General features: G+C 36.2%; 1 protein-coding gene across 1 annotated transcript; it reads right to left on the bottom strand.

Annotated features, from left to right (window-relative positions):
- Positions 1-820: 820 nt before the first annotated feature.
- LOC149222907 (cysteine-rich repeat secretory protein 55-like) lies at positions 821-1,423 on the bottom strand. The gene is made up of 2 exons (XM_089387716.1): positions 1,235-1,423; positions 821-1,141 (listed from the first exon to the last, which is right to left on the bottom strand). Exons 1-2 carry the CDS (start codon positions 1,421-1,423, stop codon positions 821-823), a joined length of 510 nt encoding a protein of 169 aa, XP_089243842.1.
- Positions 1,424-14,570: the final 13,147 nt, after the last annotated feature.

The raw sequence follows: 14,570 nt of genomic DNA, 5'->3' as shown, positions 1-14,570 counted from the left end.
TTGTTTGTATGCAGACAAGAGTCCTCCCCAAAAGAGATGAGAGAACAGGTTTCCCTATATGCTTCAGTCTCGGAAGGCATTTATATGCTTACACTGAGAATGGGAGTGTGTAGATAAGATAGAGTAGAGTATATAAATCGCAAGAGAAAATAACAACATTATATGACAGTCCGATTGAATGAACGTGAGAATAAACATGCTAGTCATACCCAAAAGGAACCCAATGGGGACTACCAGAAGCTTAAAAACACCTCAAACGAAGTATGAGAAAGGTATCATCACAAAACCATGTCCCCCAATACATTGTAGAAGACCATTCTAGATATGACCACCAGAAACAAGAAAGGGCCAATACCAGTATATATAGTCGAAACAATCCATAGCATATATCACCCCATAGACCAGTCGAACATACCTGGAAAAAATTTAACAGCTAGTCGATGACGACAGGTTCACTGCGGCCAAGAATTTTCATATGTGCTCCAGTCTGTCTCTGTCTTCTCCCAACCACCATCCATCCTTGTTAGTTTTCTACCAATATCAACGCACAGCTTGTATAACCATGTTACATCTCTCAAGCATACTATGTGAATGTTCTCAATACGTTGGTTCTCCTATAATTCTTCTCAGCCAGTGCCACGCTAAAATCACAGGCGAGGCTTATCCTGAAAGGTTTTTCTGTACCGTAAAGGTTTATTTATCTATTAGAAAGCAGGGCACTTAAATTCTTCCCAATACCACATAACCAGAACTTCAACGATAAAAACAAGGCAATCTGAAAAGGAACAAAATTTAATGAAATTGGTTTTGTACATTAATTTTATGCACAAAGGGTAAATAGCTTCGAGAAAGGGTATCTCTCGTAGCGAATTATGCAACTTGTTGACAAGGCTTCGCTCCCTTGATCCAGACTGAAGGGCCTGAGCCTGACGACCGCTACTATCAAACATGACTTGCATTGTTCCATGGACAAATCATTCCAGCATTCAACCAAACCGAAAATCATCTTCTTGTCAGAAAAAGAGTCGGGAGCAGAACCTACAGCGAATCCCTTGTTTGCAGGATCGGAAGTTTTACTCATCAGACCACCCATCAATTCCATTGCTGCATTCTGAAAATCAGCCTGATTGTTGTTCACAGTCTGGGGATTCAGGATAATAGAAAGGACTTAGGCATCGAAGTCTAGAAAGAAACTGAAATTTTCATAACGCAAGAAACACAAGTCTAACCACACGAGACCGCCTATGTTATTCTGGCAAAGCTGTTGAAGAGTGATATTCGCTTCGTGTGAACTGCTGGAGCATTCTTGTGGCGATGCGTCTCTTCTGCACTGGACAAGGCCATACACCATCTCTTTTGCATTCTTCCCATGCCAGGTGGTGTTAAACCCTGTCTTTGCTGAATTCATAAAAAGATCATACATAACAATATTCAAATTTCTCTCGTAGTTACTTCCTATCAAGATTCATAAACCCTTGTGTTGAAGTTCATAGTTGGAAGATTTAAAAGGACAATTCCTATCAAGTAGAGACAAACTAGGGATTTGAGTAATGTTACACCTTAATGATTGATGAGACTGCAAAATCTTTTTAGATTCCTTGCAATTTTATAGAAACATAAGATGATTTCATTCCTTTTGAATTGAGATATGTAATGTGTTTTTAATTCCCTTGAAAATATAGAGGCACCTCTAGAAATGCTACCCCATGATAGTCGTATCAAAATCTTTTTAGATTCCTTGCAATTTTATAGAAACATAAGATGATTTCGTTCCTTTTTGAATTGAGATATGTAATGTGTTTTTAATTCCCTTGAAAATATAGAGGCACCTCTAGAAATGCTACCCCATGATAGTCGTATCAAAATGGTTAGAGTAGCTATGCTCAAATCCAAATTTCAAGGTTGTCTTATTTAAACTTAAAGAGCACACGAAAAAGAATATGCAAGAAAAAGGAAAGAAGCAATATTGTCATAACATTCTATGTAGAGAAAGCGTATAGAAGTTTAATATTCGGTTTCCCTCAACTTGAAAAAGCATTAAGAGAATAGAAAGAAAAGGATGCAAGGAAGAGGGAGAAGCTAAGTAAAGGAATAATTTGTAGCATAGAAAGAGAATCAAGAGGACAACTAGTGTGACTCCTCCATGTGTGGAATATATAAATATTTCCTTACCTTCATTATAGTAAAAAAAAAGGGTCCAACGCACATCCCTAGATTAGTTTATTAACTCTAGAGGCTTTGTTTACATCTAGAGTAGAAAAAAGAGACCAACTCAAAGAAAATTTGGTGAAGTCCAAGATTACATATAAACATAATCCTAAAAAAAAAGGTGATATAAATTTTTCCTTTAGAAAAAATAATGATGCCTTATAGAATTCCATGGATTCCCCTGCACCTAGAAAAGTTTGGAAGATCATTGATAATTTGGATTCCCACTTGGAAGTTTAGAGATGATTAAGAAGGATACCTCATGATTCATAGTAGCTGCAATATTTACACACTCTTTTAACATGAGAACAATTGTTGGAAGAACAACCATTAGAGGAAAAGCCATTATCACCACAATAGTGACCATAGATTAAATGCACTTATTAACACCTAGTCCAATATGTATATTGTATCAAGGACTACAGGTCATTAGAAGTGTAAAAAATTAACCCTTGTCACGCACAAGGCTCTAGCACTAAGTGAGAGCTCCCAGCAAGTCACTGGTGCTTAACTAAACTTATATGCTACTCATTTAGTAAATCACCATTAAAATATTGGCATAATGATGAAAAAGCCTAATGATGAGCTTTATGCCCCTAGAAATACATATAAAATACTAACATACAAACATGCACATGAGGTATACAAGATATAATGTTTCACATTAAACACAAGTGAGTTACAAGTTGAATTTGTAGTAGGTCATTCAAATCTTGTTCCCCCCTATGCAGGGGAAAATTACTAGAAAAGGAAAGTATAATACACCTTTCATGCTAAGAAGCGAAAATTGAAAAAAGACCTTAAAAATTTGTCAACACATGAACCATTGGGGTTAGAGAAGAAATTGAGTGAATTTGAAGAGAGATTTTAGAATGTAACCATTGGTGTCAAAGAAGAAACAGAATGAAGTTGAAGAGAGATTTTAGAATGTAACCATTGGTGGCAGAGAAGAAATTGAATGAAGTTGAAGAGAGACTTTAGAATGTTAGGAATGACACAACCAAGCCCTCATGATTTGTTGACTCTAATTTTGATTTATGAAGAAATTCATCGAATATACTCAGAGCTCAAGGAAAAAGAATAAGAAAATAAGATTTAAAATAGTAAAATGAGAGATGAATTTTTAAAAGAAGAAAATAAATTAATTGTGTTTTCAACTTATGTCTTTATAGGTTACTCAAATTTTCTAGTGTAGACATTTGTGGGGTGTCAAATTAAACTATGTATTCAATGAGTACCTAGTTTGCACACATTTGAGTTGAGTCAAACATAGCAAAACTGAAAGATATTTTTTCATATTTTTCTCAATGTAGATCTATTCAAGAGTATAAATAGTGGTCCACTCTCTAAGTGTGGAATTTAATTTCACATTTTAGTAAAATTATGAGAATATAAACAAAAAAAAATATGATTATAAAAAGTAGTTTTCTTCTTTTCTCTCCAAATATATTTACCACTAGGGATAACATCATCAACTTGAATCTTATTGGTTCTTTTAAAGTTGATTTCTTTAGTACATTTTTTGTATTGATACCCATATTTTACTTCAAAATTCTCCTAATAATTTGAGTGACTAAGTAACATAAAAAATTGAAAGACTAACTAGTTAGTGTGTAAACAAGTAGTATAGAAAAAATAAATTATTAAAATAGGTTGCAACAATACACATCGAGCAATAATTGTTAGTTAGAAAAATTATCAACCATTAGGAAGTTGCACAGAAGAAGTATATATATTTTCTTGTCTTAGTGTCATGTTATTAATGTAGTTTGGTTGGCTAAGTACTTGAAGACCCTCCTTGCACAAGTCACTCTTGAAACAATTCTAAAGCGTCATCAATATGTTTAGAACATTGACTATTTTTAAATTATAGTGACCACAACCTTCATTTCCTTGAACAAGTACATGAAGTAGGAGATTCTATTTTTTGGATCCTATTCTACAAGATTGATCTTAGTTGTCTCAAGGATGAGACAAAGCTTTGAGTTGGGGGCCTATTACTGCAATATTTTCCATTTTCAAGGCCTCTTGTTGAAATTTAAGCATGTGTCCCTCATATTTTCTATGTGTAGATGATTTTTGAATTGTAGAGGCCACTTCTACACTTTGTGTAGAGTTTCTTGTGTTCCTTCCAAGGAAGGATCTATGTAATGACTAAGGTGCATTTTAATTAAGTTAAAAGTGTATATATAGGAGTAGAGAGTGAATAATTTGGTTGTTGAAATGTTGTTAGGTGTTATCGATAGGTTAATAGATGTTTGGTACAGGTTAAAGGCTTGGATCTCATCAATCTATTATTAGGGTTGGGAATCTGATGTATTATAAAGTGGGTGATAAAGCTTATTATACCTATATCTTTTTTGGAATGGATTACACATTGGTTTCCCATTTAAAAAAAAAATGAGGAATGTTTCTTCTATCTACTGTCTTTTATGTGTGTTGGATGAACTAGATACCAATTTGATGCATGTTCAAGACTCATGATGTTGTGGTTTATTTATCATTTAGATAAGTTTATATAATGTTCACTAATGTATCATGTGATACATCACCATTCTCGGGGTAATAGTGGACACTATCGTCCCACATAAACATTGGGTCTAGCATTCAATGTCAACAATCTCAAGTTACTAAATAGAAATTTCTAGATGGAAGTACAATTAAGAGTTGCAACTATCTCTTTTCAATTCAATATGAAGTTAGATATGCTTGAGTACCATTAGAATCATTTATTGTAGACAAGGGGATGATATAATACATGCCCATTACATTTGATCAATTTCAAGTAGGAGATTGGTAGGATTTGCAAAATGAATTTCTCAATGTTTTTTATGTCACTAACCAATATTGATGTTGAAATATGGCAACAAGAATGTTCCAATTTAATTTGTCCTTGAATTAAATTGTGAATTAAAATCGAATTTAGTCTTAACAACTACTTGGAAATAATTAATTATTTTATTTTAAATTAATTAGTTGGAGAAATTCAAGTTAGAAGTATTTCTGAATTCATGCAAGAGTTATCCCTTAAATTAAGGAGATAAGATTGAGTTATATTTGAGTTGTAATTAGTTAACTCAGTTTACTGAGTTAAGTCCAGTTAAATTAGTTCCAAACTATTTGAGGAATTAATAGTGATTTAACAATCAGTTGATGCATTAATGTACTCAACTAGTGCTACTCCAGTTAACTAAAGATTCCCTCATCAGAAACTCATGCATGTCTATTATGAGAAAGACCCAATTGAGATTAATGTTTAAAGACAATGTACTATCAGTTGCATGTGTTTTCTTATGGAGAAATCTCATGCATGCAGTTAATGATTTATCCATAAGGATTGCACAGTTTTGAAGAGGAGTTTTCCACTTGGTGAATGGCTAAACATCCACAAGGAACAACAAAAGGAAATAGGAGCTTGGAGTGCAGAGAAGAAGGCTGGAGAGAAGCCAAGATTGCCTGTGAGCATCTGTGAGGATTTTACTTAGAGCTGGCTAGCTGTGAGAGCTAAGGCTTTGTATAATTCCTATGTTTTTCCACCATGTATGATAATACAATAGTGTGGAGTTTTTAGCTGAGTCTTTCCCCAAAGTATTTTCATGTGTATTGTGCCATTGATTCTTCTTCTTCTGGTTATATTGTTCAGCTCGATCTTTAAGCTTCCTCAAATTGATAGTAGAAGTAGGTTATAGTATTCTGCTTTGATTTTTATTACATTATCGGGTTAACCTATCATAGATTTTCTACATGGTATCGGATCTGTGAACAGTATACTAAGAAGAGAATTCGAAGTTTGAAGTTCGGGGTTGCAGGTGAAAATTGAATTCATATCATACTTCAAGGTTGGCCAATGACGTTCTATGGCTTGAGACTCGAGTATGCCTTGGAAGGTAGCTCGAATTAGATAGCATGGAAAGATAGAATGGAGGTTGTATTAGAAGACAATGGCTTGAAGGAATTCATTGATCAAGAAATCCCAAATCTAGCTTCAACTAATGCACAAGAGTTGGCTGAGTGGAAGAAGTGTGTGGCGAAGGCAAGACGAATCATCCTTGAGGGAGTTCGAGACCATATTGTGTCGAGTCTCCATGGGAAGGATAATCCATTTTCAATGTGGAAGACATTGAAGGACCTCTACCAGAATAGTAGCGACCAGAGGAAATTGACGCTCAAGGATAAGCTTCGAAGAATCAAGATGGAGAAGGGCGATACTATTTCCACATATCTGAACAAGTTCACCACTTATAGAGATGAGCTTGGCAGTGTGGGAATAACTACTTCTGATGATGATATGGTGAGCCTCGCTCTCCTTGGCCTTCCAAAGAGTTGGAATAGCTACCAGGACTCCATGAATGGAAGGGAGAAACTGTCAGATTGGGAACGACTGTGGTTAGATCTTGTTATGAAACCAGCTCAAGAAAAGATAGAAAAGATAGATCAACGCCTTAGAATCCAGCCTCTTCGAGGGGGAAACCTCCTTTAAATTACATAAATGAACAATTCTTGGATGATTCAAATGACAAAACCTCATTTCTATATATAGGAGTCTAAGGAGTCACAATATAATCCAGCCGACCTAACAATAATAATATAAAGCCACAAAAATAACAATAGAGGGATTCTATGGGGCATAGTAATAACAATATGGGGGCAATAGGGGCACAACAATATTAATAAGGGGTATAACTATAATAGTAATGGGGTAATCACTAGTATTATAGGGACCCAACATGCCCCTCTCCTTCAAAAAAGTGTTGTCCTCAACGCTTGAGTAGTTCTGGATACTTCTGCATAAAATTCTCATCCTCCCATGTGGAATCTTCAGCGGATAAGTTCTTCCACTTGATAAGATACTCTGAAATTGAACGATTTCGTAGCTGTCGAGTTCTTGTCTCTGTGATTGCTTCCGGTTCCATTATAATTTTTCCTTCCTTATCAAGTTCTGGCAATATTGTTTGAACTGTGAGCTTGTCGCCTATAACCTTCTTTAAACATGAAACATGGAAAACTGGGTGCAATCGAGAAGCTGCAGGAAGCTCCAATTTGTATGCCATAGTACCAATCTTTTGCAACACCTTGTACGGACCATAATACTTTGGTGATAATTTATTATCCTTCTTAGCTTGCTTGAGGGACATTTTCTTATATGGTTGTAGCCGTAGGAATACCCAATCACCTACATCAAAACTTCTTTCACTGCGATGTTGATCTGCCTGTTGTTTCATTCTATTCTGTGCCAACACGAGGTTATCCTTTAAGAGTTGGAGGACTTGTTGTTGATGTTCGATGTGATGTTCCACTACCTGAACCTTAGAATTTTCTCTTAAATATGATGTGATGGATGGTGGTTGATACCCATAAAGTGCCATAAATGGGGTCATTTTTTTTGTTGTATGGAAGGAAGTGTTATACCACCATTCAGCCAGAGGCAACCATTTGACCCATTATGTCTGTTTATCAGATACAAAGCAACGAAGATATCCTTCCAAACATTTGTTTACTATCTCAGTTTGCCCATCAGATTGAGGATGATAAGATGAGCTATGAGCTAACTGAGTACCAAGACAAGAAAATAATTCTGTCCAAAAATTTCCAGTGAAAATGGGATCTTTGTCACTTACAATAATCTTTGGGTTTCCATGTAGCTTTTGAATTGTTTCCATAAATGCAGTAGAAACTGTACTGGCTTTAAATGGATGTGATAATGCACAAAAGTGTGCATACTTGGTAAGTCTGTCAACTACCACCATGATGACACTCTTTCCCTCAGACTTGGGTAAACCTGTGATAAAATCCATTGAAACCTCCTCCCAACATTGGCTTGGAATGGATAAAGGTTGTAATAGACCCGGTGTCTTAATTGTTTCAACTTTATTTTGTTGGCAAACCAAACATTCACCCACAAACTTTTGAATATCTGATTTAAGCCCATCCCAAAAAAATTCCTTCTTAACCCTGTGGTAAGTTTTTAAAAATCATGAGTGCCCTCCTAAGGGAGAAGTGTGCAATTCCATAAGAATCTTTTGTTTTAGCTGGGAATTCTTACAGAGGTATAAGCGATCTTTGTACCATAACGAATCATTTTGCCAGCTAAATGTATCAGACGTACTGGAATCTTGTTGTAACTTTCGAATAAGTGCCCACACTTCTTCGTCATTCTTCCATTCCTCCCTTGCTTCGTTTATCCAATCTGGTTGTATAATAGAAATGGCGCACAAAAATGCTTCCACATCCTCATCCTTTCTTGAGAGTGCATCTACCAACACATTTTGCTTCCCTTTTTTGTAGATGATTTCAAAGTCATAACCCAACATCTTTGTGACCCACTTTTGTTGCTCTTCAGAGGATAATCTTTGTTGTAAAAAGTATTTAAGGCTATCATGATCCGTTTTTACCTTGAAGTGTCTACCCATTAGGTAGGGTCGTCATTTCTTAAGTGCATGGAGTATTGCCAACATTTCCTTCTCATAAATAGCTTTGCTTAAAAACTTTCCCTTGATTGGACAACTTTCAAAAGCAATGGGTCTTTCATCTTGCATTAGAACAGCACCAATTCCATTTCCTGAAGCATCACATTCCACAATAAAGGTTTTTGTGAAGTCCGGTGTAGCTAAGACCGGTGCTTGGCACATTGCCTCTTTAAGATGTTCAAAGGCCTTTGTTGCTTCCGGAGTCCATGAAAATGCATCTTTCTTCAATAATGTTGTTAGAGGTGCTTCTATTCTCCCATAATTCTTAACAAACTTGCGATAATACCCTGTCAACCCGAGAAATCCTCGAAGATGCTTTATGGATGTGGGGATTTTCCATTCCTTAATGGCTTTAATTTTGCTAGGGTCTACCTTAACTCCTTCATGAGATACAATATGACCCAAATATTCCACCTCCTGGACTCCAAAGAAACATTTGGATATTTTTGCATATAAGTTTTTCTCCTTCAATAGTTGTAGCACCTTGTCAACATGTTCAACATGATCCTTCCAAGACTTGCTATAGATTAGTATATCATCAAAAAATACTAACACAAATTTTCTAAGGAATGGTTTGAAAATTGAATTCATCAAACCTTGAAATGTTGAAGGTGCATTAGTAAGGCCAAAAGGCATGACCAAAAATTCATAATGACCCTCATGAGTTCTAAATGTTGTTTTCGGAATGTCTTCAGTCTTCATTCTAATTTGATGATATCTTGAACGAAGATCCAACTTGGTGAAGTAAATTGATCCATGCAATTCATCCAGTAATTCATCAATGACAGGAATGGGGAACTTATCTTTAATAGTGAGCTTGTTGAGCTCCCTATAATCCGGACACATGCGCCATGATCCATCCTTCTTGTGCACCAATACTACTGGAGCAGAGAAAAAACTTTGACTCAGTTGAATTATTCCAGCCTCTAGCATTTCTGCAACCATACGTTCAATTTCACTCTTTTGGACATAGGGATATCTATATGGCCTGATGTTTGGAGGAACACTTCCTGGAATCAGATGAATAGCATGATCATTATCACGCATAGGTGGAAGACCTTTGGGAGTCTCAAATACCTTGGAATGATTGTCCAGGACTTTTTGGAGATTTGGAGAAATATATGATTCCGATGTGGAAGCATCTAGCGAGCATAATTGTGCAATTACACCTCTTTGCTCCTTTTTTAGAAGCTTTGTCATACTATTAGAGCTGATTATCTTTCCTGGTTTCCCTACAATACCCCTTAATTCAACTTCCTTTCCTTTCATAGAAAATTTGATGAAAGGTTCTTGAAAATTAAAAGCTATTGTACCCAGGGATTGTAGCCATTGGACTCCGAGTACAACATCAGCACCTCCCATTAGAATGGAAAGCATTGGGCTAGTGAATACATATTCTCCCATGGATAGCTTGATATTATCGCACTTTCCAAAGCAATTTATTGTTCCTCCATTTGCAATCATCACTTGACACTCTGGTGCTGGATATAAGAAGCAATTCAATTCTTTTGCTACCTTACAATGAATAAAATTGTGGGTGCTTCCTGAATCAATCAACACTATTACCTTTTTCTTCTTGATTTGTCCTTCTATCTTGATGGTTTGAGGAGTGGTAATTCCCACCAATGCATTACAAGATATGGTTGGATATATTTGTTCTTCATCTAGGCTTTGTTCCTGGAGTATATCCTCTTCTTTTGACCTTTCTTGCTCCTTTTCTTCTTCCTCTTCACAATCTATGTAGAATAATTTCTTCTGAGCACACTTATGACCTTTAGTGTATTTGCTATCACAACTGTAACAAAGCCCTTTTGCTCTTTTTTCTTCCAATTGTTGTGGTGTCAACCTTATAGGTTGTGGAAGACTAGGGGCAACAACACTTCCGTCTTTATAGTTGTGAGTGGTATGCTTCCTGGTTGCCATAATTTTGCTTTCCATTTTTCTTGATAACCTGAATGCCTTCTCTAATGAATCAGGTTCCCAAAGGCGAACATCATATTGGATATTATCCTTTAAATACCCTATGAACACATCAATCCTATGCTCCTCTGCAATATCTTTTACCCTTATGTTCAATTTTTGGAACTCCTCAATGTGCTCCATTATTGAACCCTTTTGTTTGAGACTTATCAATTGGCTAAAAAAAGTGTTGCTTTTTGTATCCTCATAATGTGCTATCAATTCTTCCGTAAAAATTGCCCAAGTGATAAATGGTTTACGAGAGCAAAGCCATTGATACCATACAAACTGATTTGGTTCCAAATATAAAGTTGCCATACGTACCTTTTTTGTGTTTTGCACATTATTGAGATCGAAGAATTGCTCCATCTGTAATATCCATGTGGCAGGATCCTTGCCATCAGACTTCCTCATATCGATTTTTGGAATATGGTGAGTCTTCGATCCAACATTAGCGTCTATGGAATCATGATTAACATTTCTTTTGTTCTCATCATGAGTTTCCTTTAGTACCATTTCACCCTTAGGGACCATTTCTTGTAGCAACTTATTCATATTTATCTTCAATTCGTCCATGTCTGTCTTCAAATCTATCTTCAAATCATCCATCTTAGCTTCCACGTCAATCATCTTAGCTTCTATGCCTTTCTTTAAACAGTCCATCTTAGCTTCTACACCTTTCTTTAAACCCTCCATCTTAGCTTCTACATCTTTCTTTAAACCATCCATCTTAGATTCTGTTCCTTTTTGTGCAAGGGACAGTTGTTGCACTTGGTCTTGTAATTTTGATATATCATGTTGCATTTCTTCCTCGTCTTCATGAGTCATGCTAGAGATTTCAGGTTCCTTACTAGGTGTTTGCATTTTATTTCCTCGGGGCATTAGTTACCAATAATAATGCTCTACTATGCCCTTTGAATTCCTTCAAAATAAATTTTCAAACCAAGCTTAAGCAAAAATTTAAGAAATCTACACACCTTTTTTCACTTTGTAGGAGCTCAATATTGCCTTTGATGTATCTCTGTCCTTTCCAATCATATAGTTCTGAATTTTTGATCTATAGTAGCCCTCTGTGTCCTATTTCTAATGCTACAAGTCTGACCCAAATTGGATTCTCCAAGGAAGAGTTATGTGAAATCTCCCACAATGACTTGCTTATAGACTAGTTTAGTAGAGCGAACTTGTACGACGTGCCACGAGTGACTGTTTCGACCTTTGGATCTGAAACATGCATAAAAGAAACTACAGTCCGTCATATTTCAGTACCTTCTTACGAAATTTCAATCTGATCCCCAGAGAGAAAGCTATGACGATTTTCCCCAGGTCACCTGTTTTGAATGTAATTCAAGAGTCTCCCAAAAGACCAACTTCCTCAGATCATATCTCCGCAAATATCACGCGAAAAGCTCTGCAATTCAGACCCAAGGTTCAGCGTGATTTTTTCTCAAATGGGTTTTTTTTGCGACTTCTAAAACATCACAGAAAAGAAGTTATAGCGAAAATGCCACGATTACCTGTTTGGAGCAGCGAAACCCTAGAATTCAAAGCTCTGATACCAAATGTTATGAAACCAGCTCAAGAAAAGATTGAAAAGATAGATCAAAGCCTTAGAATTCAGCCTCTTCGAGGGGAAAACCTCCTTTACATTATATAAATGAACAATTCTTAGATGATTCAAATGACAAAACCTCCTTTCCATATATAGGAGTCTAAGGAGTCACAATATAATCCAGCCGACCTAACAATAATAATATAAAGCCACAAAAATAACAATAGAGGGATTCTATGGGGCACAATAATAACAATATGGGGGCAATAGGGGCACAACAATATTAATAAGGGGTATAACTACAATAGTAATGGGGTAATCACTAGTATTATAGGGACCCAACAGATCTTATGCAGGAGGAGATTAGGAGGAGCACACGAGATGGTTCTTCATCCAAGAATGATGATGAAGAAAATCTGGCCTTAGCAAGTAAGGCAAGGAAAGGGAAGGGGAAGGCTTCCCATTTCAAATTGAAGTCTTCTCATGGAGGGAAGAAGGGTGACATGTCTAAAGTAAGATAATTAATTGTCACAAGATGGGACATTATGCAACTAATTGCCCATCGAAGAAGTCCAAGAAGGAATCCTCGGAGGGATCAGAAGGTGAGGCATTAGCCTCTCAGTTCAAAATGGACTTTACCCTCATCGCATGTAGGGTGTCATTGATGATGGGTTGCGTCTAGTATCTTAACAGTGGAGCCTCATTCCATATGACTGGTGATAAAAGTTTATTCAGTGCCTTGGAGGAGAAATACCTTAAGATGCGCATAGATATGGGTGACGATGGAAGGTATAGTGTTTCAGGAGTGGGCACAGTTACTTTTTAGAGGGAGCATGGAGCTCCTCTCACCTTGACAGATGTGATGTATGTGCCTAGACTGAAGAAGAACTTGGTATCGATCGCGATGTTGGAGGACAAAGGCTACAATGTTGTCTTCAATAAAGGAAAGGCATTCCTAAGACACATAGCCACGGGTCAGACCAAGAGGATAGGGATCTAGGTGAAGAATCTCTATAAACTAGAGGTCGATGATTGTGCAGCATTGAGTACAAAAGTAGAATTGGTGCAAAACCAAGACATTGGGGAGTTGTGGCATAGGCGGTGTTGAGTCTTGAAAATGTCATTCATTTCCATTACACTTTCACTATTATGTCCATCATATCACCTCCATTTCACTACTATGTCACCACATTCATCCCACTTTCATTATCATTGGGCCACATTTATGTTTTTCCAATCTTTATTAATTCTAAACGTTTTAAGTGAATTTGTGGTTAAAAATTAGAAAATAATGTGCATATGCTTATACCTAACAAGTAGGTTGAGATTGTTGACATGTGTAGGTTGAAAGGAGACTTCTAGAAGACCCTTATGTGGCACTCTAAGGCCAAATTCGAATTTGAGTGGAAATAATCATGGGATCATGAGGATATGTGTCACAACTCCTAATTGTATTGTAACTCTAAGAAGACATGTGTCTTATCAGTTCCTATTTTGATTAGGACTCTAGAGGTAGAGGGAGAGATTCATGGACTCTCATTAATGAGATGACTTCTCATCTTTTTGTATAAATAGGAGATCTCTCTCCTTCATTTGTTAGTTCTTAAGTCTCAATTTAAAGTCTTTTTAGCTTGTAAGTTCTTTAGCTTGGAGTTTGTAGTTCTTCCTTGATGGCTTTTGAAAGCTTTGGAGAGCTTTGTTGTACTTTGTAATTTTGAAGAATTTGAATAAAGCTTTGATGTTCTCAACATGGAAGGAGATGTGAAGTAGATGTCATGGAGCACATTAGAATGTAAGGTAGAGTAGATTTCATTTTGTAAATTTTTCTTTGATTTCATTATGTGATTTGATTGCTTTCAAGTTTGATAGATTAGATTTTTCATTCATGCAATTTTAATTCATGTAAGTGTGTTCAACTGGTTGATTGTAGATTAGTAATGCACATAGCTTTTTAATGACTAATGACATGATGGAATCATCTTGTCATTCTGATGATTTATTTTCTGAGTTCTAATTCTAGCACTGTTTATTTCTTTCAGTTTTGTTTTGTTCATTTACTTTTCTGCAAGATAGATATTAGACTACTCATGTCCTTTTCAGTTACCTCCTATAGCCAGAGCAACTCAAATGGTGAGGGATTGAAGCATGAATGCGTAGTTTGATATTAGTTTATTTTTCTGCAAGATAGTTATTGAATTGCTCATGTCATTTTCAGTTACCTCCCATAGCCAGAGTGACTCAAATGGTGAGGGATTGAAGTATGAATGCGTAGTTTGATATTAGTTTATTTTTCTGCAAGTTAGTTATTGAATTGTTCATGTCATTTTCAGTTACCTCCTATAGCCAGAGCGAGTCGAATGGTGAGGGATTGAAGTATGAATGTGTAG

Source organism: Pinus tabuliformis, chromosome Q (genome assembly GCF_031772625.1).
Source record: "Pinus tabuliformis cultivar Carrire ecotype Pingquan chromosome Q, CPIR1, whole genome shotgun sequence".
Lineage (NCBI taxonomy): Eukaryota > Viridiplantae > Streptophyta > Pinopsida > Pinales > Pinaceae > Pinus > Pinus tabuliformis.
This window is presented reverse-complemented; position numbering and strand designations above follow the sequence as displayed.

Bases quoted from the DNA above. Each gene is read 5' to 3' on its own strand.
- LOC149222907 (XM_089387716.1), bottom strand. From the start codon at position 1,423: ATGTATGATCTTTTTATGAATTCAGCAAAGACAGGGTTTAACACCACC. The intron at 1,142-1,234 runs GTGTGGTTAGAC...CTGAATCCCCAG, and splicing joins AGAATAACATAGGCGGTCTC to ACTGTGAACAACAATCAGGC.